Raw genomic sequence first — 27,460 nt, 5'->3', positions numbered from 1 at the left:
TGGAAGTTTAAACTGAACAATGGATTTAGAGTGTTAATTTAGTGAGGGAAATTGTTATATATATATATGTACATTTACAACTGATAAAGGAAATATGGAGACTAATCCTTTGCAAACAAATTCAATAGTTTACTACTGATGACAACTTTTGAGTTCTTTTGAAGGTACATTCCTTCAGTTTGGTAGCATTTGCTGTAAAATCTGCTTTTTCATCACTTCACGGAGAGAGGGAATGTCATCCTAGAAAATAAGACAAACATGGTGAATTTCTGCAAGAAAGTGTTATATAAATAGGAGATGTGTAGTTCTGTTCCAAATGATGTTCCATTACTTTGTCATGTGATGATAAGTGTTGATACTTGCTCATGTTTGATTCAAAATACCTGGTTGAAATTAGGAGTTTCTCCTCTGCTAAGGTGCTCTGCAAACTAAACATAGATAATTAAGCAATAAGTTTAAAATGTATCACCAGCACAAGTGATCAGTTAAGGTGAAAACGAACACTTTGATTTGAATTAACTCAAGCCAAGGTAATTATTTAAAGAGACATGGTAATTGATGGAATATGGTATTTGCACAACTTACCATACAGACAAAGACAACACAATCATAACCATTCTTTTGCTTTGGTGTATCCTATGTATAGGGATTCAATTAAAATGTGTAAGAAAATGTTCAGTCAAAAGAGCTAGGGCTTGTGTGGACTAAGTGCAGACCAAGAGTTTGGCACATTTATATTACCATAAATCTAACTATCTGGCATATAATTAACTGATATCATCGCTACCATGTTGGATGACCATGAACAGAAGAAGTAGCTTTATTGTTCTTGTCATCCAATGTGGCTGCCAGAGTCTTTGTCACTTTAATTTCTTGGGAGTGGTTGCAAACTACCTATAGAACTTTCTTTTTTACCATGGGAAAGTGATCCTTCCAATTGTCCTCCTTGTACAGCTTTCCTCTTTTGCTACTTTCTTCCTTCAGAAAATCCCTAGTCACATTTTATCATTGAGGCATTGGTTAGTAAACTGATCTTGAGGGACAATAATGCATTTTCATAATATTTCTTTGTTTTACAAATGGATTATTGGAAAAGATACCTGACTTTCCTGTAGAATAATTTATTGGCTGTAGCTGTCTGAAGTGAATCCCAGTAAGAGATGGTTCTTGTTTTCATATCTATGACCTAGGAATGGCATGTTAGTTACTTTTTTATGAGTTAATTCCCTTCTTCCCAACCTTCTTAACTTTCAGGGATAGAGGGGAGAGGGTCAAATAGTTGATTTTGATATGCAACATAGTATTTCCATAAGAAACTGTGAAGTATATCATACCCCAAGTGTCCAATGACCAGGGAGATGACAAGGTATGAAAACCTTATCAAAAGCAAATATGTTGGTCTGATGAGAAAAAATAGGAGACATAGTAATAAGTATCAACAGCATTTCTAAGGGAAACTGGCTAGCGCATGGCAATATATCAGATACACTTACCTTCTTTGTCCACCTTGTGACCCATTTTGGCCCATTTTGTGACAAGGTTTGGTAAAAGAATGTACTGAAGCAGTGCACTTTAGGGGTGTCTGAAGACTAGAATAAGAACTGGTGAGACTTTTTCTAAGTTTAAAATAAGACTATAAAGTAGAGTGGCAAACAGGGGAAGAGTTGGTGTATCATTACTTTTATTTCATTTTGCTTTCTTCTCGGTCGGTGCCAAATAATGTGCCCTAGTCAAATACTACTTCTCCAACACAGAGATCGCTTAATGTAATTAAGATGTAATGGCTATCAATCATTGTGTATTACCTTATTCCCTCGTTCCTTTATTAGTTCCATGTAAAAGTTGATAATCTGTATTTATTTCAAAGAGAAAAGACTACTTGTTATGAAAAGACAGCTTCGATGGGTCAAGGGACAGACATATTCATTGGTTCAGGTTTTTTTCTCTTTCCCTTCTTGCATAAACATGTCAACTAACTATATAGTATGAGTATCATAAGTGATGTAAGTATTGTAAGTATCGTTATTACCGCAACTGTTATACGTAGTGTAAGTACTGTATTGTATGTAGGGTGGAGGAAATATAAACAAAAGTTAGGTTGAAAAGAAAAATATTGTGACATGAAGTCAGCAATTGTACATTTTGCAGTTGCAGTTGAGATGTATCAAAATATGTTCCTCATACGTCAGTTGAAAAAAAAAAGACGTACTAGTACCTGATCATTTAACCAAGTCTTTGGTTGTAGGGTTTGGAAGTCTTTGTCAGTGATTTTGAGATTAAAACCATTTGCTACATAGACTTGACCATCTTCCTTTGTGGCGTTTTTCTCGTCCGAGATTGTAATTACCGGTTTTTCACTATAACAGCAACAACAACAACAATGAAAATCGGTTTTATTAAAGAACTAAAATAAATCAGTTTATTTCAATTTCATGTTGTGTGGCTCTGCTGTGCATACTGGGGACACTCTTAGTATAAATCGAGAAACAAATTGAAAAACTGTTAAAAATCGAACTGGTTGGAGGATGACCAGTTGGCTGTTTACAATGGTTGCCAGTTACACGACGGGCAGGAACTGAATTCTGCCTTACCGAACAGAATACCATCCAGCGACAGGGAGGAGGAATGAGCCCGGGACCTTTGATAACAAATATTACACCACGCCACCTCCTGTTAACAGTTAACGAGGGTTTGTGGTACGTTCTAATTACCTGCTGTTACTCTTTGACGCCGTCATGGAATTGTGTATATTCCGAAGACAGTCTTTAGATGTAACAAGCACCGTCATCAACTCGAAGGAACGCCTTGTGTGAGGGGTATTGGTGGCAGTGCTTGTTGAATTGCCGGTACCGTTGGTTTCCACAAAGCGTTTAAGGTAGGAGTGGAATTCATTTACATCTTTGAAGCCGATGATGATGGCTGTACCATTGCCACTAACAAATCCAGAGTCGTCCCGAGAATGTGGGTCGAAGAGCCTTACGGAGCCGTCAGCACGTAATTGGACTGCAGTTGTGTATTCTCCCACCCTTAACAAAGCACCAGTTGCCTCTTTTGCCTTTTCTAGAGCACCATCCAAAGTTTCAAACGGAGGCTGAGGTTCAGTTGCCAATATATCCCCACGCTGGCTAGGTCCAAACTGGAGCTGTTTCTTGTCTTCACCAATAATACCCTCGATGGACTCCTCTAGCTCGTCCAACGCTAGCTTGCCAACCTTTTTTCTCCCTAAGGATGCATTGAAAGCTGCGTGAAGCTGGTCGCCCTGTTTAAGAATTTCGTCCATTTCTGACACTGATGAGATGGTTGAATGTTTGTCTTGGAGGAGAAAAACAAAGCTATTTGTAGTACACTGGGTACCGCGAGTCCTCACAGAGAATTGTTCAGCTCCTTGATGCGTCGTAGCTCTTACCTCTGGAGAAGAAAAAGAGAACGTACCCAATAAAATAATTTAATTTTTAACATCCTAATATTTAAAGATTGCAACGCGATTGCAATATTCCGTTTTTCCTTTTGAATTGTGCCTATTTCAAGAAATGCAGGTAAGAAGTCAAACTGTTTGTTTGTAGATACTATGAAGTTTATGCGATCACGATCTTTGCTCTATGGGCAATATTTGAAAATTTCATGTAGTAGATAAAACTGTCAATTTAATATTGAGTCATTTAATTTACCTAACAGACATGGGGATTGGGTAGACCCGGGAAGGTCGCTGGAGGCTTGCGAAACTAGTTCTTCAGCAGGCGCATTGGAAGGAACGTTTTGAGAGGAGTCAATACTGGGCTCAGCATGCACCTTAACTTTCTTTTTTCTTGGTCCTTCAGTTACAAGAAAAGGTCTTTTCACGCCCGGCATGCCTTGATTTGAGTGAGCTGAGCCACAGGACTTCCTCTTCTGCCCAATAAACTTTCTTCGCCATTCCGCCTTGGCACCGAAACGACCATTTGCTCGATGTTTTTTCGTACCATGTACTTGTAATGGCGGAGGTATGATAGTTGACTGTTCTTTGGCACCCTGTTCCTTTGCGTCATTAGACTTTTTTTCACGTTTCTTGTTCATTCCAGTGCGGGGGACGTCTTCCATGGGTACTCCATCTTCACTGGGCATCATGGTTTTCGATTTTGCGTACAAACCATCAAGGCCTTGAGCCAACTCAGTCAGGGAGCTTTCGTCGTTAATCAGGTAGGTTGCACTTGTAAGTTCTTTCATTATCGTTCTACAGTGAATTTGCAACAGCTTGGTCTTCGACCTTTTTCTGGGTGGGAGAGGTAATGTTTGTTGCTGCGCTGTGTCTTCCTCATCTTCTTCTGCAATATTTGCCTCTGGCATGTCTTCCCAGTCATCGGATAATGCTTCTTTCGTACTCGAGGTCAAGGTGATGTCATCAAGATTAAGGAGCGGACTTTCACGATAAAGCGAGCTTAGTTTATCCCAGCTCCATCCAGGTAAACACGAAAAAATGAGGCAGAAATGTCTACAAGGTAGACGAGAGTGTCTCCACTCCGAACAGTCACAATGTGGGAATCTCTCGTCATCCCCAAATTGTACTCGTATTTTTCCATCCACCATGAATTCTCCTTCGCCGACTTGCTTCACTCTCTTGGCTGATCTAGGATCTGGTTCTGTTAGATTATTCATGATGTACTTTACTACATCCCTTGGGCGATCGTGAAGAAAGTTAGGCACTTGGTCGCTGTACTTTCCAAAATTTCCAGAGCATCTCACATTTAGGTCGACGTACCTGAAAGTAGCATTGGCCAATCAATCAATCGTGCAATCAATTAGTTACTCGATCGTTCATCCAATCAAGCATCCTTCGACAATCACTGATTTGCAAAAGCGGCAAGGTTGCAAGTTTTGCGAAAACACAGTGATTGTGAGGCTCTATTAGCAAGGTGCTTCATTCAAACAACTCTTACCAGTCATTAACTGGCTTCATCCATGTTTTACAGTAATCGTCTAAAAAAAGGCGTCGGCGACAAAACAAAGTTGCTGTAGCGTTCCGCGCTCTGCCTCGCAAATCCGCCTGTTCTGCAGGCTTAACGCCGCATACGGAATGTTATTTTACTTACTTTCTGTAAGAGTCGGGAAAAAACTGCTCCACCAGGACAGTAAGCATCTCGCCTAGTGTACAATTCAGGTAGCCATCAAGGTACTGGAATTTCAGGGTTTCGTTCTGTCTCTCGATACCATTGTTCGTATGCACTGCCACGATATAGTCCACACCTCTGTACGCTTGACACCATCGCTAAATGAATTTGGAAACCAGATATAATAAGCATGGGCATGGACTTCTCCGGGAAGTGGAAATATACTAAACACTACAATTTTTTACCTCCCATAACCGGACAAGAGTTACAAAGTTCGTTCCTTTTTCTCTATTTCTACGATTATCGTACCTTCCTTGCAGGAAGCCACTTTTTCTCAAACCAGGAGCTTAGTCGTGGGTTATCGGTCCACAAGGAACTGCCTTTAAAATCTTTGATTGCCTCTTCCATCAGTTCCACGTTTGGCGCTTTAGCAATCCGCCTCATTCGCAAAAGCACTTCCTCTCGACTCCCAAGGACACCATTTGAAGCTTTGCTTGTCCATTCCCACCAGGCCTTCTCGCGGTGGAAGTCACAAAGAACAACCTCGGAATCTGCTGAGCAAGTTATCGTAAGTAATTAATAATAATAATAATAATAATAATAATAGTAATAGTAACAGTAATACTAATAGTAATAATAATAATAATAATAATAATAATAATAAGTAATCGTTCTGTTATCATCCCTGATGGTCAGATATTCGAAGAGCGAATGGACACACCTCTATTTTGGTACTTGCACGCTGAAAGCAAAACGCAGATTGATGAAAATAAAAAGCTAACCTTGGAAAACGCTTTCTAGTGCGTGTATTTCTTCTTCGGCAAAGTCGGTCATGAAATACTTAGGATTCCATTCTGGGTTCCAGCTTTTGAAGATCTGCAGGGCCTCACTTATTGCCTCCGTTGTGCTATACTGTACAACAAATGTACCGACCACCTGATAGCAAACTTTTTTGCGAACACAGAGGAAAAATAGGGGAAGGGCGTAACGAGTGGTTTTGTACGTTGCATCCATCAAACAGATGTCATTTCCATACTTTTGGAGAAGCCTTCTGTGCTGTTCTGTTTGACAACAAAACAACAGTGGTTGCTCGCCCTCTTGTGGTGAAGGTTCCGGTTCTTCTTCGTCGTTATCCGCGGGTTCCTCGTTATTGATCGGAGAATCGGCATCCCCTGGCATCGTTTCTGGTTTCTGTTTGGCCACGGCTTGTCGTTTTCTGAAGTAGTACCTATCGGACTCTGACAACTCTCTCCACTTTTCGATGAGGGCCGCGACATTGTCCTGATCAAGGGAGGCGAGGCGATTAGCAATCTTGGCCTTGCTGATGTGGTAATCCAGGTCTTTTCTTCGGGGATAAAACCGTCTGCGATAGGTTGGTGGGGGTTTCTGGTCCTTAAACAGTTCATTTTTAACGAAGTTGTCAAGGTGTCGTTTCATCTTCCCACGTTTTCTGACGCCTTGCATGGTTAGCTGCCTTATTTTTTCGGCAATTCTGTCGTCCAATGCTTCCCTTAGTCCAGCTGCCTATAAAGAACAAGAATCATGTTTCTGTTTAGCACGTCTCAACACTGCCTTGATAGGTGTGTCTATAGGTTCAGGCAGTTCTAGTTACCTCTCCTGTGACATGATTCTCGTGCTCGGTCGGTTTGGGTAGCTTTATGTAAAAGCGTTCTTCGGTCTTGAGATCACCACTGTTCTGGAGAACACCTCGAAGTGTCTTTGACGTGGCCTTTAAGTCTCGTTCATTGCGATTTCCTTCGACTACCTAGGACAATCGGTAAAAGGGTATTTATCACCATAGGGAACTTATTCTAGCTTTGAAAATTAATATAGCAGCAGTATATCAATCTGTTATTTCACGTACTTATACTTCTCCCTTACAACTACCTGAAAATCACAGAATTTAACGACGTGCTTCACGTGTATGACGGCTGGGCAGTCCAGCTTCTTAGTTGGTTGTGTGAGATTTCTCCTTTTGGCAAACAGGTGGTCTTGTGCCTACATAATGAAAATATAATGGATCAGTGGTTGTGTTCAAGGCAAAGTAAAATCTATATATCTAAGTATATCCATATCTATATTTATATCTATGTCTATTTCTATGTCTATGTCTATAGAACAGTATGACTATCTCTTTATACCTAGCTAGCTGTCCGTTTTTTGACCAGCAAGCAAGTGCAACTTACGTTTTCTTTATTAACATGTTCTTTCCTTCTTTGTTTGGAAGCCTTGTTGAGATCGGGTCCCTGGTGACACCAAAGTACCTTTTCGCCCAATATGATAAAAGGAACCCCGTCGAAGGGAATGCCTAGACCAGAATTGGTAGTTTGTGGGCTCTGGAAATAGACCCGTTTCTTTTTTGACAAGGTCTGCCAGTCTGTATGGAATAAGAGATGAAAGGAACGATTTATCGCAAAAATTAACGCCATCTTTAGCAACAAAACGAAGCGAAGAAGAAACTGGATGGTTAGTTAAGTTACATGAGGTTTTCATAGAAGATTGTAACCTCAGCTGAAAGGCAGGCGGTTTGTTTAGCTTATTTCAGAAGTGCGAGAACTTAAACAATCATACTTTTTCTACCATTACATCACTTGAAGATATGGTCGGCGAACTTAGGAGACACGAGTTGTCAGGCTTTTGCGTGACAACAACAACAACAACAGTTTATTTCTACTACTGTAAACAACTAAAAGAATTTACAAGATTGTAATTATAAATATATAAATAAACAGTACAGTACATACAGTAGTGGGACACCCAAAATAACTAATACGCTAAACTAGTTGGGTGACCGTAATTATATTAATTAAAAATGTAAGAGTCAGGAAATAGGCACAACAAATACATTGGTACACATAAGTATGACAAACTTGGTACAAGATTAAATATACAAAACAAAACAGAATAAATAGATATAAACCATCAAAATATCAGTAAAGATTAATAGAGACTAATGAAATGCGAAGTTAGTTCTTTTTTAAAATGATTAGAAGTACAACACTTGAATCTTTCATCGAGTTCATTCCATAATGTAGGTCCATTAAATCGAATATTAAATTTGCCATAATTTGTTCGAATTTTTGGAAGATAGAAAGTAGATCTAGATGCAAAGCGAGTATTTACATTATGTTTACAAGATGTTTTGACAAAAAAAGAATCAAAGATCTTTGGTAGTTTGCCAGTATTAAACTGGTGCATGAAAAAGAGAGTTTGAAGCTTAATATAATCTTGAAGTTTAAGAAGGTTAAGCTTAGCAAACAAAGGACTTGTATGTGCATCAAAACCGTTTGAGGTCACACCACAACCAGAAATTAAAAAAAGATCTTTACTGATCAGACGTGATAAACATAACTTTTAAGATAAATAAAAAGGGGAATTTAAAACAAATCCATAAAAAAATTCCTGTTCAAGTTAAAGTGATGTTAAAAATCGATGCTCCAAACAACCTTTCCGCTGTCGTCTACGGGAGAAGCCGTCATCAAACGTCACAAACATGACCAAAACTTTACCTCTTCAGCAGCAATAGTATATATTACAATTTAGCGACACTGTACATTACAGCATCAGTATTAAGTGACTAATCAACTTTAATAACCCCTAGTAATTTCAAGGGGAGAAATAAATGCCAGGACAAGGTCATAATTTTTTTAATAGTGCACTGACCTTTTGAACCAAACTCTTTGTCTACTCTCCGAATAATAAATTTACTTATGGTGTCTGTCTCATATTCAGAAATCACCCTGCATACTTCATCGTACGTGGACACAAACATTTCTTTATCGGGAGGCAAAGAATCTTGTAAACTAGTTGAAGAATCCATTTTTCAATCTCAAAACGGCTTTGATTTGATCACGACCACAGGGGAATTTTCCGCCTATTTCGCGCCAATTTCATCACGTGTCATTTACATTGTCTGAGACTAGTTACTGGGGGTGAGAGATTATGAACTATGTTAGCCACATCATAAGGACCCCTATAAGCTATGTAATGCAACTGTAGCTCTATTTGGTCCATTAATTATTTTTTGTGCTCTGACTAAAAAATTCAATCGGGTTCCGTTAAGTTGTCGTTTAACAATCTTTTTTTGGGGGGGAGGGGGGGGGGGGGTGGGTGGGACAGGGGGTCAGAACCTCCCGCTTCTCGTACCATGTTCTCCCGCTTCCCGTACCTTTATCCCCCGACTCCCGTCCTCGTCCGTTTTGGTCCCGTCCCCTGTAAATAAGGAGACTCAGAACACATACTTGTCATTTAGCTCCGCAATCCTTTGGCGTTTCTTTTCCTTTTTTCCTTTGTTTTCAGCCTTGCTCCTCTTACTCACGTCTTTTGACAGCTTAAGTGACAACATTTCACGACCTATGATGTGACCACCGTGAAAGGGTTGCCAATGTTACCGCAAGTAGGCCTCAGTTTTTCAGCCCAGGGGTGAATTTTCATGTTCCCTTCAGTCCAGAAGTCTCAAAATAAGCTCAATGGAAGTCAAAAAGCATTTTGGATTCTTGCGTTTGAAAGTATTTTAATGCTTAATAAACGATTCTCACCTACTTAGAACTCTCACTTCCCGCCGTTTCCTCTCCCAGCCCATATTCTCCTGGTCTTCCACCCCCTGTCCTTCTCCCACACAATTTTATACATGGGTGCAGAAATATGCAAACTATTCAGTCTGATTTATTCCAGAGTAACTGGGGTTACACTTCGTTATTTAGAAAGCTTCATTTCAGAAGTGACTTATCCTCTGCGCGATGACTTAATATACAGGAGGGAAATAGACTAGAAATGTTGCAATGAGTAGCTTTGTGAGTATGTCAGGTCAGTGTCCTTTAAGCAGTACGTTTTGGTTAAATAAAGGATTTCCTGAAACCCATTTTTGTTAATGGAAAACACCATTCACCAAAAAAAAAGATAGAAGGAAATTTTTGTTACTTTAATTTCTGTTTATTCCATACACCAGAAGTCTGTCTTATGCTAAGGAACAGTATCCAACAACTCTCCTGAAGAGATTCTTCTATCCTTACACAGAGTATTAAAGGCAGAAACATGTTTCATTAAATATTGATTTCTACAACTTGAACCCACTAGACATATAAGAAATGTGTCCCACTTGGAGTGAATGCAAAATTGATTTTATTAAGGCATTGAAATCAAGTGTCTGATCACCTTAATATAAATGCAACTCCTCAATATTCTAGCCTGCCTTATGACTTAAGAATAAGAGGAATGCATCAAACTATTCTGGACTTAAGTCCAGTTACCTTATACACAAGCTGTCCCTCTTGTCGGTAGTATTTTCAAGATCCTACTGGCTAGAGGGACAAGATCACAGAAAACTGAAAATATTTAACTGTAGAGTGATTCTAGTTTCGTATAAAACTGAAAAGCAATGTATCAAACTATTCTGCAAATAAAATTGTGCATGGACTTAAGTGCAATTACCTTATACACAAACTGTCCCTCTGGCCGGTAGTATTTTCAAGATCCTACCGGCCAGAGGGACAAAATCACAGAAAACTGAAAATATTTAACTGTAGAGTAATTGTAGTGTAATATCAAACTAGAGAACAATGTCTCAAACTATTTTACAAATAAAAATGCACACGGACTGAAGTCCAATTACCTTATACACAAGCTGTCCCTCTGGCCAGTAGCATTTTTAAGATCCTACCAGGCAGAGGGACAAGATCACAGAAAACTGAATATATTACTGTAGAGTGATTCTAGCGTAGTATAAAACTAAAGAGCACTGTATCAAACTATTTTACAAATAAAACTGGCATGGACTGAAGTCCAATTACCTTATACACAAGCTGTCCCTCTGGCCGGTAGTATTTTCAAGATCCTGCAGGCCAGAGGGACAAGATCACAGAAAACTGAATATATTACTGTAGAGTGATTCTAGTGTGGTATAAAATTAAAGAACAATTTATCAAACTATTCTAAAAATAAAACTGTGCATGGACTTAAGTCCAATTGCCTTATACACAAGCTGTCCCTCTGGCCGGTAGTATTTTCAAGATCCTACCGGCCAGAGGGACAAGATCACAGAAAACTGAAAATATTACTGTAGAGTGATTCTAGTGTTGTATAAAGCTAACGAGCAATGTATCAAACTATTCTACAAATAAAACTGTGCATGGACTTAAGTGCAATTACCTTATACACAAGCTGTCCCTCTGGTCGGTAGTATTTTCAAGATCCTACCGACCAGAGGGACAAGATCACAGAAAACTGAAAATATTACTGTAGAGTGATTCTAGTGTGGTATAAAGCTAAAGAGCAATGTATCACACTATTCTACAAATAAAACTGTGCATGGACTTAAGTGCAATTACCTTATACACAAGCTGTCCCTCTAGCCGGTAGTATTTTCAAGATCCTACCGGCCAGAGGGACAAGATCACAGAAAACTGAAAATATTACTGTAGAGTGATTCTAGTGTGGTATAAAACTAAAGAGCAATGTATCAAACTATTCTGCAGATAAAACTGTGCATGGACTTAAGTCCAATTACCTTATACACAAGCTGTCCTTCTGGCCGGTAGTATTTTTAAGATCCTACCGGCCAGAGGGACAAGGCAAAGGAAGTTTGAATTCGGGGATCCACCGAATCAAGAGCTCAATAAAAAAATTGTCCTCAAGGAAAGAAGTATTTAACAACTCTTGTGCCTAAGTCAAAGACGTCTACAATGTCATGTTAGCGTGCAAATTTACGGTTTGCGAACTAGACGGGAAGAGACCTAAAGAAATATACAGCATTTTGCCGAACAATCCACTGCTTTACTCTCTACACATTATTCTTAACATGTCAGGTAAATGAAAACGTACTTGTCTTGTTGATCAACATAGTTTTACCACTGGCAATTCGCATATTTATGTGACTGGTATAGTCCGCCATATTGGAATAGCCGACAATTTCCGAAAACTGCTCGACTCGGAAACTCGCTCCTAGTACTCCTCGGTTGTCCTTCTGAGCGGTAGGATTTAGGCACAACCCCTTCTCAGGCGAACGTCGAAATGTCGTCGCAAAATTTTTACTTTTTTTAAACTTTTAACCAGATGGTTTTAAGGTACAATACTTTCCCAATGTTTTATTGAATAATAAATTGGGTCAAATTAAATATTTATGCAAAAAAAAAAAAAAAATCTGCAAGATGTGTAATAGATCTGTCCGTCTGAAAGTTGCATGCCTTCAGCACTTACAGATGCATATCTCACATTTAATTCGAACACCTTGAAGGGAAAATTTAAATAAGACAGGAGTTTACTCGATCTTTGATCCTGGTCAAAATTCTCGGGAAATTGTTCCTCTTTACTTAGGCACCGTATTTTTTCGAGGGTAAAGGAGAGGTAGAGGAGTCTCCTCTACCCCTCCTTTTACCCTGGAGTTTACCCGATGAGATGATTTTCTTTTATTACTGCTTGTCCATAGTGTTCGTTACGGTGTGTAATGGGCTACGTTCAAAATATCATTCAAATTTAGCTTGTTACCGCAGTCTAGAGTACTTTATTAAAGAAAACTGAAGAAGGATGTTTTCATTTCCGTTGTTTTCGTTCCCATGTCTAACAGTCTATGTCTATCAAGGACTCGCTGACAAGCCGAATTTTAATATATCATCAAAAGCGGCTAGTTGCCTATCTTTGACAATGTTATATAATGTGTCTAATTGCACTTAATTAAAGTGGAATGAATATTTTGAACTGCGGAAATACAAATGAAATGAAGATTTGACTATCGCAGTTGTGATTGCAATTTAAGCAATTGAAGTTGAGCCCGTGGCGTCAGCATTTGCGCGACAGTGCCCTACCAAGTGAGCCATGAATACCGGTACATTGAGAGCAGGTCATAACCCAGTTGGTACAGCACTGCAGCACTAGCGCAGAGGCGATGGGTTCAGATCCAGCTGAAGCCCCAAAATTTTTGTAGGGCTTAAATTGCTTTCCGACAAAAAGTTTGGGGCTTCAGCTGGATCCGAACCCATTTAAAAATGTAAAAATTGCAATTACAACTGCAAAGGTCCAATCGAAATTTAAATTAATTCAAACCAACAGGTGCGGACTATAAACTAAAGAGAGGGAGAGAATCTCGGCCTTGTTCCCACAAGACAACGGATGGCAAATGTTGCAGCATTCCTTTCACTTATAAAGGAATTAAACATTATTCCTGTACAACAGCTGATCACAACAGACTGTGGTGTTCACTGGATCCTACCTACAAAGGAAAAGGGGGAGACTGCGGTGAGCAATACAGATGTTTAACAACGGTCGTCCTTCAGTTTAGAATAAATAGTTTTTGTAAAATGCAGTTGAATAACTGAACTCTGTTGGGTCGGTTTCTTGTATATTAACCGAGTATGTATCCATTCCAGACTAGTTTCAGTTGTGCTCAAAGCGGTCTATGTTGCGTACAGGTTCGGTTTGTGCCACAAAACTTAAAAAAACAGTCTCCTTGACAACAAAACGCTCACGAAACCGCAAAATTAAACTGTAATTACAGCAGTAGTGCCCTTCATCACTTCGATAGGTATATTGGATGTTGGCTTCTCTACAAAGTCACATGCTAAAGAGCAAAATGCTAACACTGAGTGAACAAAGATTCGCTTTTATCAGCTTTACATACTGAGTGGGATTTACCGCCAATGTAGGACTTCTCCTTCCTGTGCAATATCTTATTTCATTTCTTTCGAAATTGTTGGATCCGTAAGTTAACGTTACCTGTATGTGATTGTTATTTCCACGGCAAATGTTGACCACCAAGCTGAGTGTTTGCTCAAGACAACAGACGGACAATGCTGCAGCATTCCTTTCACTTTCAAAGGAGTGGAATACAATTACTGTACCACAGCTAATCACAACAGACTGTGGTGTTCACTGGATTCAATCGAAGACGGACGATGGGAAAATTGTGGTACGTATATAACAAATTGAAGCCAGCTTTTATGCGTCTGTTCTCTCGTTGATGATAAATTGCGTCATAGCGTGGCTGTGGATCCACGAGGGAGCTGGTTTAAAGAAAGTAAACTTGAAAATGTTTACAGCGGAGGTACAACTCACCTTATAGACCATAGTTGACATCTACAGTATGTTGATGAAACATCTACAGAATGTTGATGAACAGCAAATAATGTTATAAAGAAAAAGGTGGAAAAGGTTGATTTTTCTTCTTCTTTCTATTTTCCTGAAATCATTCCTGGTCCCTAAAGCTGCATGTTATCACAAGACGACTCGTGGAAAATGTTGCAGCATTCCTTTCGTTTACAAAGGAATCACACATCATGCCTGCACCTCAGCTGATCACAACAGACTGTGGTGTTCACTGGATTCTACTTACAAAGGAAAATGGGGAGATTGTGGTAAGTGTTTACTTGGCCAGAATACTTCCGATTTGGAAAAGACAAAAAATTCCAATACGTTAAAGTCTTCGCCACTTTCTAGCAGTTATACTTTGACGGATCAATGCTACCACGCTCTCTCCATTGATGCTACAATGTTGGTGTCAAACAAATATCAGATCATTTTTAAACAAGTTGTGGTCATCCTCATGGTACAATAAGTTACAACGATACAGCCGGTTGAAAACACAGCACACACATGTTTACACACTTGAGCCTGCACTAATGAGTAGAGGAACTAAACAGACGAGAAACCTTTTTTTCCCTGCATCCTGATACGCTCTCATTTATTTTCTTGAAATATGAGAACGTCTTTCTATTATCTTGCTGTCTCACACCTACTCCATTGTTAAGCTCTTTAACTGAAATTCTGTGTTGTTGTTCGTTTTCATTTTGTCTGAGGTATTACTTCAATTCCTTATGTACATGAAAATTTAACAGCCTTGACAACAAAATGCTAATGAACTATTTAGTTTCTAAACTGTTCCAGTTTCCTTTTTCAAACCTTTTACGTTGAGGAGTCGTTCATTGTTGATACACAGTAAAATAACTTTGATTACCTTCTATAGTTCGTATCTGAGCTTTGCGATGGGTTTCCGATAAATGGGTTTTCTGATAAATTCCGTCTTCATTGGGAAACACAATTGACCTCCTGGTTGTAAACTAAATCGATGTGTTTAAGTTCATTTGTTACCGCCATCAGATAAAATGGCTCTTACTTGGTTTAGAAGACACCATTGATGCCAAACAATAGAGACCAAAAGTAAAAACAATGTAACAGCAGTTCTCTCGAGCAGAGTTCTATTGTGATGTGTCCTGTGTCTACTACACCAAAAAGGGGCCAGGTAAAGACCCAGTTCGGATTTAGCAGCTTTTTCTTGGTGCCACTTTCGGATGACCCTATTTTCGGGTAGCTCCAACGTACCAGCAGGATCAAGTTACATGGCCTGTTGGTACGACTGTAGATCTCAAGTATCACTTATAGCGGAGCTCCGGCGGCCCGAAGGGTCGCTAAGCGGAGCCCCACACTCATATAGGACAGAAAAGGAAACCCCTGAATGGACTTTCTCGTGGTTATCATGGCTAGCGGTATTGCTCGTGGGCGCGTACGCACGACGGCGACGACGACGGAATCGTGCAACATGGCGGCCATACTCCAGCTAATAGGTTGACAGAGACATGCACCCTCGGTTTGTAGCGTAGCTCTTTGATATTGGACATCCATGTTATGGTCAATTGACATCTGTCAAAACAAGGTATCCGCTGACCAGTATCACGTGACCACATCGCGGGCTCAAGTTTAGAGCTCATCTAGGTCACGTGTTCTTTGAGGTTGACCGCTGGCTGGGTTGTTCGGAAGTCGGTTAACGCTAACCCAGGATTGTAAAAGTTAACCGAAGTATAATTTTTCTTGTATACAAATGTTTTTCGCTGCTTTTTGTGTATTTTGAGGACCTTGAGATAATTGAAACTCAAAACAGAAGGCCAAACAACAGAAATGGAAAAGTCCACCGTAAAGTTTCAAAAATCAAATTAAAATTCTCGCCTATCTTGGGTTAGCTTAATCGGGCTTTGAACAACCCGGCCCAGGAGCTCCGCTTTTAGGCTTGGCTAAATCTGAAGCTGAGCTTTACGAACCTCAAGTACCCTGAAAGCCTAATTAACTCCATCATTTCTCACTTTGTCACCTCAATGATGACCAAAGATCCTCTCGTGCCACCTCAACTACCCGTCAACGAAGATACTGTTCACCGAGTGGTATTGCTATTTAAAGATCAAACGTCGGCCGATGCAGTGAAAAAACAACTATCTGACCTGAGCAAGAAAATCGATCACACTCTTCAACCAGTATTCAACAGTCGAAAAATCTGTGAAGATCTCAAGATACGTGAACCAAAACCACCTCTAATTAATCAACAATGCGTAGTGTACAATTACCAATGTGATCTGTGCGATGCAGAGTATGTCGGGTATACCAGCCGGCATTTGCACCAACGTATTGACGAACACAGGTTCTCCGCAATCGGAAAGCATTTAAAGAACGATCACGGCCTTTATAATATCGACGACCTTGCCAATAATTTTTCCGTCCTAAAGAAATGCAACGGAAAACTGGATTGTTTGATTTACGAAATGCTGTTTATTAGAAAGAAGAAACCTAGCCTGAACACGCAATCGGATTCCATCCGCGCGAAACTATTTGTTTAAACAAATATGTTAATGAACAATCACATATATAACACTGTTGAACCGTTATTTTCTTGTCACTTGATAATGATGTCATGACGACATCGAAACGTTGTGTAAATGTTTATCGAAATTTAATCTCATTTAAAGTTAACTTTGTTTTATTATTCTTTCCGCTTGCGGACAACTTTGACCGCAAAAGTTAAATGTTTACAGAGGACAACAGGTGGAAAATGTTGCAGGATGCCTTTCACTTACAGGGGGGTGAAATATCACTCCTGCACCACAGCTTTTTTGAAAAGACCTTGGTGTTCATTGGAATCTGTTTACAAGGGAAAATGGGGCTATTGTGGTAAGTATGTATTACACCTCACTTGTGTTACACTGTTTATATCATATACTTTGACGCGTCAATTACGTGCGCTTTAAGGACTTCCTTATTAATGATTCTCTACTGTTTGTAAGGCCTACGGGAAAAACTACTGACCCTTTGTTGGAAAGATTCTTAAAGACTTCTTCATCTCGATGTTTGTTATTGATGCGATTAGTTACTAATTAATTGTAATTTGAAATCGGTCTCGCGTTGCGCGTACTTTCGACTGATTTTGAAATTACTCACCCAATAACTCCCTTAATAATAAACCTGCAAAATTTTTAGCATGTTGACTGGCTGAGAGCACGGCAACAAATCCCTAACAGTGTTGAAAGTGGAAATTGAATTGCATGTTTACTATTAACAAATAATCAAATGATTTTTCTCATGCAATTTGGAATAATATTAAAAGCACTCGCACTATGAGGTCGTGCTTTTTTTTAGTCTTTGAAAATTTCATTTGTGCTTATTTATCCCACATTGCACTCAGAATCATTTGATTACCTACAGGTCATGGATTCACTTCCTGTTCGAAGATTTCAGATTTTTTCCGACTGCCTTACGTCAGTGATAGTATGAGAAAGATGTTCAAATATCGTCCTATACTTCTACCAAGCTTCTTCCAAGTTTCTTTTTCTCAAGTTTTTACGGTCTATTTCTTTCATGGCAGAATGAATGTTTCAACAAGAATCTTATTAGGATATACCGAAAAAAAAGAAAATCTATGACCAAAAGCGTGGTAGTTTATTAACTTTTCATAAAGAATTCGTTCTAGTTACTCAATTTTCACTCGCGCTTATGACGTCGTAACCATGGTCACACCACCCTTAACTGGCTTGACATCAGACTTGATTAGAACTTTTATCAATAATTGCGGAACTGACCAATGAAAATTTTTCATAAGTCTGGTGTCTTTTTATAAAGAAGCCTTTAGTTGGATATCCAATATACATCTTTGCAATCTCAGTTTTGGTTACTTGGTGATTGTCTTTTCTAGAATTCAAAATTTTATTTTTCTTTAATAGTAAAATTTTTTATATTGCTTTATTTCTTCAGCCTGAAACTGGTTACCACGTAACCGCATGACGAGGAGAAACGAAGAGCAAACTAATTCAACTGATCAACACAAAAAGGAAACTTTAAATGTCTCAAGCATTGCTCAATTCATAGTCTGAGAGAAGAAAAAAGTTGGTAGTCATATATCTTTCTATTTTGGCCGTCCTTGTTCTCACGGCCGTTGGAGACTGGAGCCCTGTCCAGTCCGTTGGAGCCCTGCTTTTTGTCCTGTTGGTAACCCAGGACTTGTACTGCACATCTTCACAAGGACAGTTTGTACGTATTCACGGGATGTCACGGAGGATTTTACTAACCAAAAATTGGTTATTTTAACAATGTGATAGTCACTGAGTGACTGGCTGACTAACCGAATACGGCCTGCCTACAGATGGACGGACAGACTAACTAAATGACTTAAATTATGAACAAAAGCATAAGAAATTTTTCAATACTCACAAGTGTACTACTAAACTTGCTTTGTTGGAACTGTTTTAACGTGTACTCCAATCAGATTCAAGTGAATCTTTTTTCTTGTCTTTGATCCTTACTGTACATGTTCGTGTGTTTTTATTATATTACTTAGGTAAAGCGGACTTTCTGATTGTTTAATTCAGCCTGCGTTTTGCCATTATGAAATAACTGAGATACAATTAGCGCCCAGATTGGTCAAAAACCCATCGTTTATTGTACCGGTAAACACGCAATTCACGATGTGGCAGAACTAGAAAACTCGGAACACTAGCAGCAACATTATAAATAGTTTAAAATCAATATTAAGCAAAATTATCGATTCATTCAACATTTGCATGGAAATTTGCAAGGAAAAATACGACCAGAAGTTTTTCGCGATATACAGATGCTTGATCTTTTTTTCTTTGCAAAATGTTTCGCTGATTCCGTTTCCGCTTGAGTTTGGAAGGAAGTTTTAAGCGCTTTCAGTGCTTTCCACGATCTGTGGAGGACGCAGTAATGACCACAGCTGAGTTAGGCTGATCAATTTTGAATACATTTCATAATTCTCAGATGCAGAATTTCTGGAATCGACCTTTATTCCATTTGCAAAACTTTTGAAAGTTATCTTTGAATCACTTCGCCATGCGTATGAAATTTGCACTACTTGCAAAATTCCCGTACAGTCTTTTAATTTCGGCGTGACTGATTCTGGCCATGACTTCCTGCATTTCACCATTAAAGCACTTTTTAATCAATTAATACACTCACTGTGTTTTTTGAGCTAATAGAGTTAGTATTGATTTTTCCCAGAAAAGTAATTGTGGCACTTTACTTGTAAGGTGAGACCAAAAAAGAGAAGAAAGGAAGAGAAAGAAGAGCAGAGTACAATACTTACCTTAGGTCTCATATGTCAAAGAATGGTAGTATTTAGTCCCGGGTATTTAGTTCACCTATGCTCCAGTTCACTCACCCAATGTTTCCCTACTCTTCCTTTACATTTCCTAACAGTTGTTACAAAACGAGAAACCATTTAATGCACGCAAATGAAGTCAAAATGTCTTAATCGTTAAGTTCATTTTGACCTTAATTTCCAAGGCAACCCTTTCAAGTCTCAGGAATAAACATTTTCGTGTCCGAGAATTAATTTTTCGCTTTTCTCGAGACGTGCTTTTGGGACGCTTGTGATGTGTTGTACTTTTTACTGATATTCTTGGTAAGATCCTTGCACATTTCTCAAAGACTTAGCTCTTTATCAACTTGAAGTTTACAAACGTAAATAGGCCGCTTTGGAGACTTAAGGCCTGTTTACAAGGAGGGAGGGTTATCTTAGCAAGTGAGTTAACCCTAGCTGGTGGGCGAAAGATAACCCGGGTTTACAAGCAAAATTTCACAGGTAGGGTAACCCTACAACTCGGGACAACTTTATGCGCGGTTACACTCGAAGGGTCTGGAAACAATTAGAGAGTTAACCCTGGTAGGCGGGTTAACCCTACCTGGAGTGTTTACAAGGGAAAAAGTCAACTCGACTACCAGGGTAACCCTAGCACGCCCGCCTACCCGGGGAACTCTGGCTGCCTTGTAAACGCGACGCAAAAAAATAGAGGAAATGTGTGAGTGCTATGGTAACCCGTTTGCTAGGATAACCCTCTCACCTTGTGATCAGGCCCTCAGCGAACCAAACATTTCAAGCGCTAATTCTGACTAAGGGCTGACGCTCGAAACGTCACCGTCACCAAGTGGCCTTGGTGGCTCATTTACCTAAGTGGTCCACTTGCCTTCCAGCGCAGCCCAACAGTTTTTTCAGAAGCTAAACCTTTGGTCGTGTTCTATTGTCATCAACCGTTCCTGGTTGGTTGGGCTGGTTGGGATTTTTCGTGTTCTACTGGGGAAAACCGTTTTCGGTTGGTTTAGTTGATCAACTTTTTCAACCGGACTGAAACCAGGTTGAAACGGTTGAAAAGAATTTGCGTGATTATGTCGCGTGATTGTAGCTCGCGTAAGGACTATTCCCAGGAGCTACCGCGTTTCAACCGAAAACGGTTGAAAAGTGTGACATTGAGAAACGTCAACCGTATCAACCAAAACCGGTTACGGTTGAAATGGTTGATACCAACAGAACACGACCTTTGGTCATATCCATCAAAAAGATGATTACGCACAAGCCATAACGTCTGTTCAGTCGATTCTACGAAGCAAGCGAATGCGAACGCTGCGAAAGAGGTGATATTTGTCATAACAATTCTGCTTGTTTGTTCTCATTCTTGTGCACTACTCAATTTCATTTTTTGCACACCAATCGAAAGCGAACAGATAACTTGTGTTTTTGTTGAATAAATACGGAATACTACATTCAAATTTTTGTCTCTGATTGCTCAACCGCTTGTAGTTCAGTACGAAAGCAAAAAACGTACCTTACGCTGACGCCAAACTCGCAAATACGCCGAACGGTGAAACTATCCCTTTCATCAACGAAGTTTGAAACGTGATATTGTGTTAACCGGTTGCGCTGATTTTCTTGAAGTTTTGATTTATTTCTGCTTGGGTTTCATTAAAACAGAAAGTTCTTTACCTTTATTTGTTTCCGTGATTGTATAAAATTTACAGCCTTTGGCGCTTCCAATCTACATCAATTAAACTTTGGACTTTCCACGTCTTCAGTTTGGGCATATTAAGGTTAGTCAACATCTCAACTCCGCATTGTATGTCAGATTATGCTTTATTTTCTCTTACTTAGTGACAAGAATATCCTTTACATTTATGACATCAGAACAAATAATGAAGCCCGCTTCTAAACGTGTTGTTGTTAGATATTAACGGTTGCTTTTTGGAAGATCAAGGTCAAAAATTACCTTCTAGGCCTTCTTCTAGCCATTTTGCAAAAGCAACTAGATAGACCCATTTAACTGCCGCGTAGTAGGCTAAGGTTCCCTTCCCCCGGCTCCAAGCAAATTTGACGCGTATCTTTAAATAACGCACAAGGAAGGAATAAAAATTATTCAAAACAAAGAAGGAAACCGAAACCAACTGACCTGATATTTTAGTTGCTGATGAAGCAAATCCATGCAAATGTCATAGAGAAAACCTTTTGTATGCGATACCAACCGAAACAACATTTTATTAACGTTTAAGAGGTGCCCTCTGTAATTTTCAACTATGGCCATTTGGACCAGAAAAAATCAAATTCCTCAAACTTTCTCAGATGAATGGTCTAGATAAGTCATTCACAAAAATATAACTTTCAGTTCAATTCGATTCGTATTTTAGCGCTGGGGCCACCATCTTGGTTTTGCCCCTCTGAGAGGGCTTTCAGCGGCCATTTTAGGGCACATTTTTAACAATTTGCCACACAAAGAAAACGATCTAAATCCGGGTAAAAACCCTTTATTCGAGACAAGCAAATGTTTCTTGTTACATTGAGAGGCTGTTTTGGCAATTTGATCATCACCTGATTTTTCTACAGAATTTTAAATTTCTTCCCTTTCGGACTATTCATGACGCGCCATAAAAAAAGGCGAAGTTTAAAGGAAAATATCGCCAAAAGTACATCACTTGAGATCCCAAAACTACCCTCCACTTAAAGAGTAATGTCTCACCTGTAAAAACATGCAATAAAATTTTGGGGCAGTTAAAACTGTAAAATGTTAGAAGAAGAAGTTTAAGCTGTGCTTTTGTCAACAAAGACCGCCGTCCTAATTAGCATAATAACGTGAAAATAACGATGCACAGAGAAAATAATGATATATTCCACTTACCTCGCGACATGTCGACAACTGGATGTTCCACGATGCCTCATGTTATATTTCCAGTATGTTTCAGCCACATTTTCGGTGATTAGTGTACGAAATCACTCTCAGACATCGTCACGGTTAAGCAGATTTCAACTCTCCGAAGCCCGCTTCATAACATCTATCAATATTATTTGTCTTAAGCCGCCGTTTACAAGAAGTTTAACAATTTGCTGAGATCCTAACTGACCCAGAAGTCTGTTAGCAGCCTTTAAAATCTTCCTCTTAATCGAAGATTCTCATCAAGAACTCGTTTAAGCTCAGTTCTGTTTTGATCTGTTGTGCACCCGCCATTATTCCACAGATTGCGTTACATTTGACAAATGCGCATTCCAACGGGTAGGGGTAGGGGTAGGGTGGGTAGGAAGTGAAAATGTAACCGACATTAAAGCCATTTTACGCATATCTGTGGCTAAACTAGTTACTGACTTTCCCAGAATGATTTGAACATGAGCTTCTGCTTGCAGGTATTTTCTAGGTTATTTTTGCAGGTAGGTAAGGGGGGTCGTGTATTAAAAAAAAGAAAAAAGAAAAAAGAAAACGATAGACACTATCAGGTCAAAAGATTATGATCTTTGTATCTTGATCAGCTTTATCAGTTCATCAGTGAGGCCCTATTAGGGGTTTTCAGGATACTGGATATTTGGGTAAAAATTTAATAGGATGCAAGAAATTTAGGAGAAATATTAATGGGGTAGAGCATGTTTAGATCAGACAAAACAGGACATTAATTGAGTAGGAAATCGTCGAGCTGGATTTAACAGGATACAAGATATTTAGGACAAAAATTAACAGGATAAGGGACCCCCCCGACACCCCCCCTCCCACTATGGGGCCTCAACAATGGTCAGCTATTTAGGATAAAATAAATGTATGTCAACTGCTATAAGCATTTATTCTGGACTCTTAGTACTTATATCACGGTGGAATATGAAAGTTTTGTATCAGATTTTAGGGGTTTTAAGGTTAGGTAACGCAGCTCCTTGTTGGTAATTTCGAAGCTCACACTTGCTACACTGAATAGATAGATAAAGACGGGGCTGGAAAAATAAACAGAGAATGAAATGTGTCCCGAATTCTGTACCGTTTAACACGAATTTCTTACATGGCAACCTTTGTGTCTGCAAAGAGATCGAGGCACAACATTCCACACTATATTTGTAAACAACTATCTTAATCTCATTGACAGCCATTAGTTTTTGACGAGAATTTTCATTTATTACAAATAGAATACGGATAGAACTCCAATAAAAAGCCTCTTCCTTGTGTCTTTTTTGTTCAGCATTATACTTGTGTCTTTCGCTGCCCGAAATGCCATCAAATGCTGCGAAAGGCAACAGACTGACAAGCAGTGCGCAAGAAAAGCTTTTCTCGGGTAAGGAAACGGCCATAAAAGTCGAAGCAATTACTGTAGCAGAAAAGATGAGGCGCTCAAAAGGTGAGGCCAGAATTAGGCGGTTCACCTGTGATGAGTTCCTGACTCCTTGCCACGTTTAATCCTTCCTCTCGAGAATGGCTTTAAAGCTTAGAAACAGACAGGAGAAGGTCCTCCAAGAAGACACAACAACCGCTGAGAATCAAGCTGCAGATATTTTTGACAAGAGTCAGTTAATTTATCCAATTGCTTATGACTCATTCAACTTGTGTGCCTTAAACGCATCTATAATGTCTTCAAAAAGCTAAGCGTCAACATTAGTGCTTCGCTTGATAGATGCGGGTATTTTAAAGCGCCCTGCATAGGGTTGAAAACTAGTCTTGTGCAGACATGCAGCTGTGCTCCATCACAGAACTGAACGACATTAGCGGCTGTGGGGTGCCTCAGGCTCATAACGAATGGTGCCTACAAAATACAAACGTCTTTCCGCCAGATTAAGAAAACGTGGAAAAAGTAGATCTTAGCCAGGGTTATTAGAATCCACAAAGAAAACTGGGGGTAGTCATTAATTTTTCCGAGATAATTAGCTACTGCTGACGGTAGCATTTTTCTGAAAAAAGGTAAAGATATTTCTTCACAGATTCTCCTAAGGTTCGCCTTTACATGCAGAAAACTAAACATATTAAAAAACATCTTTAAACTACGTGGTAAGTGGTAACATAAAAACCACTTTTGATATGTATTTTATAACAGAATCGTCGCAACAGCACTCCTCTGACTTAGCCAAAATACAGTCTACATAACTTTTCCTCACAGCCAAAAGCTAATGCATTGTCGAATAGGCTTGCCACGTCCAATTCATACCATAAAATGTAGCTGAAATCACCCCTTTGTTAAAAGTTAAATGAGTTGTTTCATCCTTTCGAAAACTTTGTCGGTGTCCGTTACTTTTTTTCCTGTTACTTTCCAAGTAAGTTAAACATTGACGTCTCTCGCAGTTGTTTTGCGCGCGCATTATGCCATCTACAGTTGAATTTCAGTATGATTTTTTCTACGGATACGATAAAAGGTAGTTTTTCAGCTGGAAGCCGTTCACAGTTAGTACTTAGCGATATGCTGCTTTTCTGGTAATCCCGGTTTTAGTACAGGCTCGTAATTTTAGTGCGAAATTTGTTTCGGCCACAATAGAATTTTTTTTAAGTCGCGCGCTTGGTAGGGTAGTTAATTACGTCACTAGTTCCAACCCAAGCGCGCGCCTGGCGTTTAAACCATGCCTAAAAAAAAGGTACCGTCCTTAACTGCCCTTCAGTAATTTTCTGAGCATTCTCTTTTCTGATGGAAAAGTGACACGGCTAAGAAAATGTAAGAAGTTTCAATAAAACGTCGCTTATCATTACTTCCTGCGCACTATTCGTCAGTCTGTTGTCTTTTGCAAAATTTGATGGCACTTCCGGCAGCGAAAGACACAACTGTCCCGCTTTATCTGATCTAAACATGCTCTACCGCATTAATTTTTCCCCTAAATTTCTTGCATCCTGTTAAGTTTTTTGCCCAAATATCCAGTATCCTGAAAACCCCTAATAGGGCCTCACTGATGAACTGATAAAGCTGATCAAGATACACAGATCATAATCTTTTGACTTGGTACTGTCTATCGTTTTCTTTTTTTTTTTTTTTTATACACGACCCCCCCCCCCCCCCCCTTACCTACCCTGCAAAAATAACCTAGAAAATACCTGCAAGCAGAAGCTCATGTTCAAATCATTCTGGGAAAGCCAGTAACTAGTTTAGCCACAGATATGCGTAAAATGGCTTTAATGTCGGTTACATTTTCACTTCTTACCCACCCTACCCCTACCCGTTGGAATGCGCATTTGTCAAATGTAACGCAATCTGTGGAATAATGGCGGGTGCACAACAGATCAAAACAGAACTGAGCTTAAACGAGTTCTTGATGAGAATCCTCGATTAAGAGGAAGATTTTAAAGGCTGCTAACAGACTTCTGGGTCAGTTAGGATCTCAGCAAATTGTTAAACTTCTTGTAAACGGCGGCTTAAGACAAATAATATTGATAGATGTTATGAAGCGGGCTTCGGAGAGTTGAAATCTGCTTAACCGTGACGATGTCTGAGAGTGATTTCGTACACTAATCACCGAAAATGTGGCTGAAACATACTGGAAATATAACATGAGGCATCGTGGAACATCCAGTTGTCGACATGTCGCGAGGTAAGTGGAATATATCATTATTTTCTCTGTGCATCGTTATTTTCACGTTATTATGCTAATTAGGACGGCGGTCTTTGTTGACAAAAGCACAGCTTAAACTTCTTCTTCTAACATTTTACAGTTTTAACTGCCCCAAAATTTTATTGCATGTTTTTACAGGTGAGACATTACTCTTTAAGTGGAGGGTAGTTTTGGGATCTCAAGTGATGTACTTTTGGCGATATTTTCCTTTAAACTTCGCCTTTTTTTATGGCGCGTCATGAATAGTCCGAAAGGGAAGAAATTTAAAATTCTGTAGAAAAATCAGGTGATGATCAAATTGCCAAAACAGCCTCTCAATGTAACAAGAAACATTTGCTTGTCTCGAATAAAGGGTTTTTACCCGGATTTAGATCGTTTTCTTTGTGTGGCAAATTGTTAAAAATGTGCCCTAAAATGGCCGCTGAAAGCCCTCTCAGAGGGGCAAAACCAAGATGGTGGCCCCAGCGCTAAAATACGAATCGAATTGAACTGAAAGTTATATTTTTGTGAATGACTTATCTAGACCATTCATCTGAGAAAGTTTGAGGAATTTGATTTTTTCTGGTCCAAATGGCCATAGTTGAAAATTACAGCTGGCGCCTCTTAAAAATTTAATTTGTACATAGTCTTGATAATTGTAACTCGTTTTAGTTGTCCCCAATTAGCAGCAATGCTAACTCTCATTGACACGTAAATAAATTTATTGTTATTAAAGTTATTATTAACCAGCCAACAAAAAAGCGAACCAAAAGTATATCACACCTCAAATAAACTACTTACAGAGGTTTGTAATAGATCGGTCTAATGTTGTCACGTTCTTCACTTCTTAATAATTATGTTAAGATTTTAAGATAAAAAAGATAACAAATAACGAGGCTTTCTCAATTTTATAGCGACGTTTGTCGACCGCCCTAAGGCATAAGCCAGTAGCGGAACTGAAGTATATTTTGGTTATTAAATGGAAAACCTTTCTTGATGCGTATCGGAAAGAAAGACATTTTTCTAGTCACAACAATTCACGACCGATGAAAGTTATCAAATGTAAACAGTTTCGATAAAGTGCTTGCGTACTTGCGAGGAACAGGTTGCTGCGACTAGATTAGATTATATCAAATTTCCTTTCATAGTTGGAGTTTTAAGGCAGCAAATGTTTTTGCTTGGTTTTTCCTTTTGCCTAGTGCTAAAAGACGACAAAATTTACTGCCAGCCATTATTTTATCATAAAAATGAATTAATCGGTTCAACGATTCGAAAGCAAATTATAATTCATTTGTCACGAAAACCTCTATTCTGACAATATAAGGCTAGCGCATTTATCAGAAACAAATATTTAATCGAATCGCGACACAGTTCTCTCTTTAATAGTCTCTATGCATTTCTTTACAGGTGAGGATAATTTGATAATCTGTCCAGAGACAGCTTCCTGTCCTGGTGATCAGTTCATGTATTCTTATGACGTTGTATATCATGTCACTGTTATTGATGACACCGTTTGTCTGACCTTATGAACAAG

At 39.1% G+C, this 27,460-nt stretch overlaps 3 protein-coding genes across 3 annotated transcripts; 2 read left to right on the top strand and 1 right to left on the bottom strand.

The window, feature by feature from the left end:
* Positions 1 to 108: 108 nt before the first annotated feature.
* Positions 109 to 10,729, bottom strand: LOC110044076 (uncharacterized). The gene is made up of 20 exons (XM_089292304.1): positions 10,703 to 10,729; positions 10,334 to 10,377; positions 9,253 to 9,311; positions 7,271 to 7,461; positions 6,972 to 7,082; positions 6,697 to 6,849; positions 5,867 to 6,608; positions 5,394 to 5,635; positions 5,067 to 5,242; positions 3,669 to 4,735; positions 2,712 to 3,408; positions 2,216 to 2,357; positions 1,806 to 1,850; positions 1,494 to 1,589; positions 1,335 to 1,400; positions 1,101 to 1,186; positions 916 to 991; positions 586 to 636; positions 384 to 428; positions 109 to 240 (listed from the first exon to the last, which is right to left on the bottom strand). The coding sequence occupies exons 1-20, from the start codon at positions 10,727 to 10,729 to the stop codon at positions 175 to 177; spliced, it is 4,182 nt and encodes a 1,393-aa protein (XP_089148430.1). The 3' UTR covers positions 109 to 174.
* Positions 10,730 to 11,880: 1,151 nt separating this feature from the next.
* Positions 11,881 to 27,455, top strand: LOC149110541 (uncharacterized). The gene is made up of 6 exons (XM_089292303.1): positions 11,881 to 11,887; positions 13,128 to 13,313; positions 13,834 to 13,983; positions 14,279 to 14,428; positions 16,857 to 17,006; positions 27,334 to 27,455. The coding sequence occupies exons 1-6, from the start codon at positions 11,881 to 11,883 to the stop codon at positions 27,453 to 27,455; spliced, it is 765 nt and encodes a 254-aa protein (XP_089148429.1).
* On the top strand, positions 16,099 to 16,694 carry LOC149110542 (uncharacterized). Its single transcript, XM_089290891.1, has one exon. The coding sequence runs from the start codon at positions 16,160 to 16,162 to the stop codon at positions 16,673 to 16,675; it is 516 nt and encodes a 171-aa protein (XP_089147017.1). The 5' UTR covers positions 16,099 to 16,159; the 3' UTR covers positions 16,676 to 16,694.
* Positions 27,456 to 27,460: the final 5 nt, after the last annotated feature.

Source organism: Orbicella faveolata, unplaced genomic scaffold (genome assembly GCF_042242905.1).
Source record: "Orbicella faveolata isolate gen_17 unplaced genomic scaffold, um_ofav_v1 contig_24, whole genome shotgun sequence".
Classification (NCBI taxonomy): domain Eukaryota; kingdom Metazoa; phylum Cnidaria; class Anthozoa; order Scleractinia; family Merulinidae; genus Orbicella; species Orbicella faveolata.
This window is presented reverse-complemented; position numbering and strand designations above follow the sequence as displayed.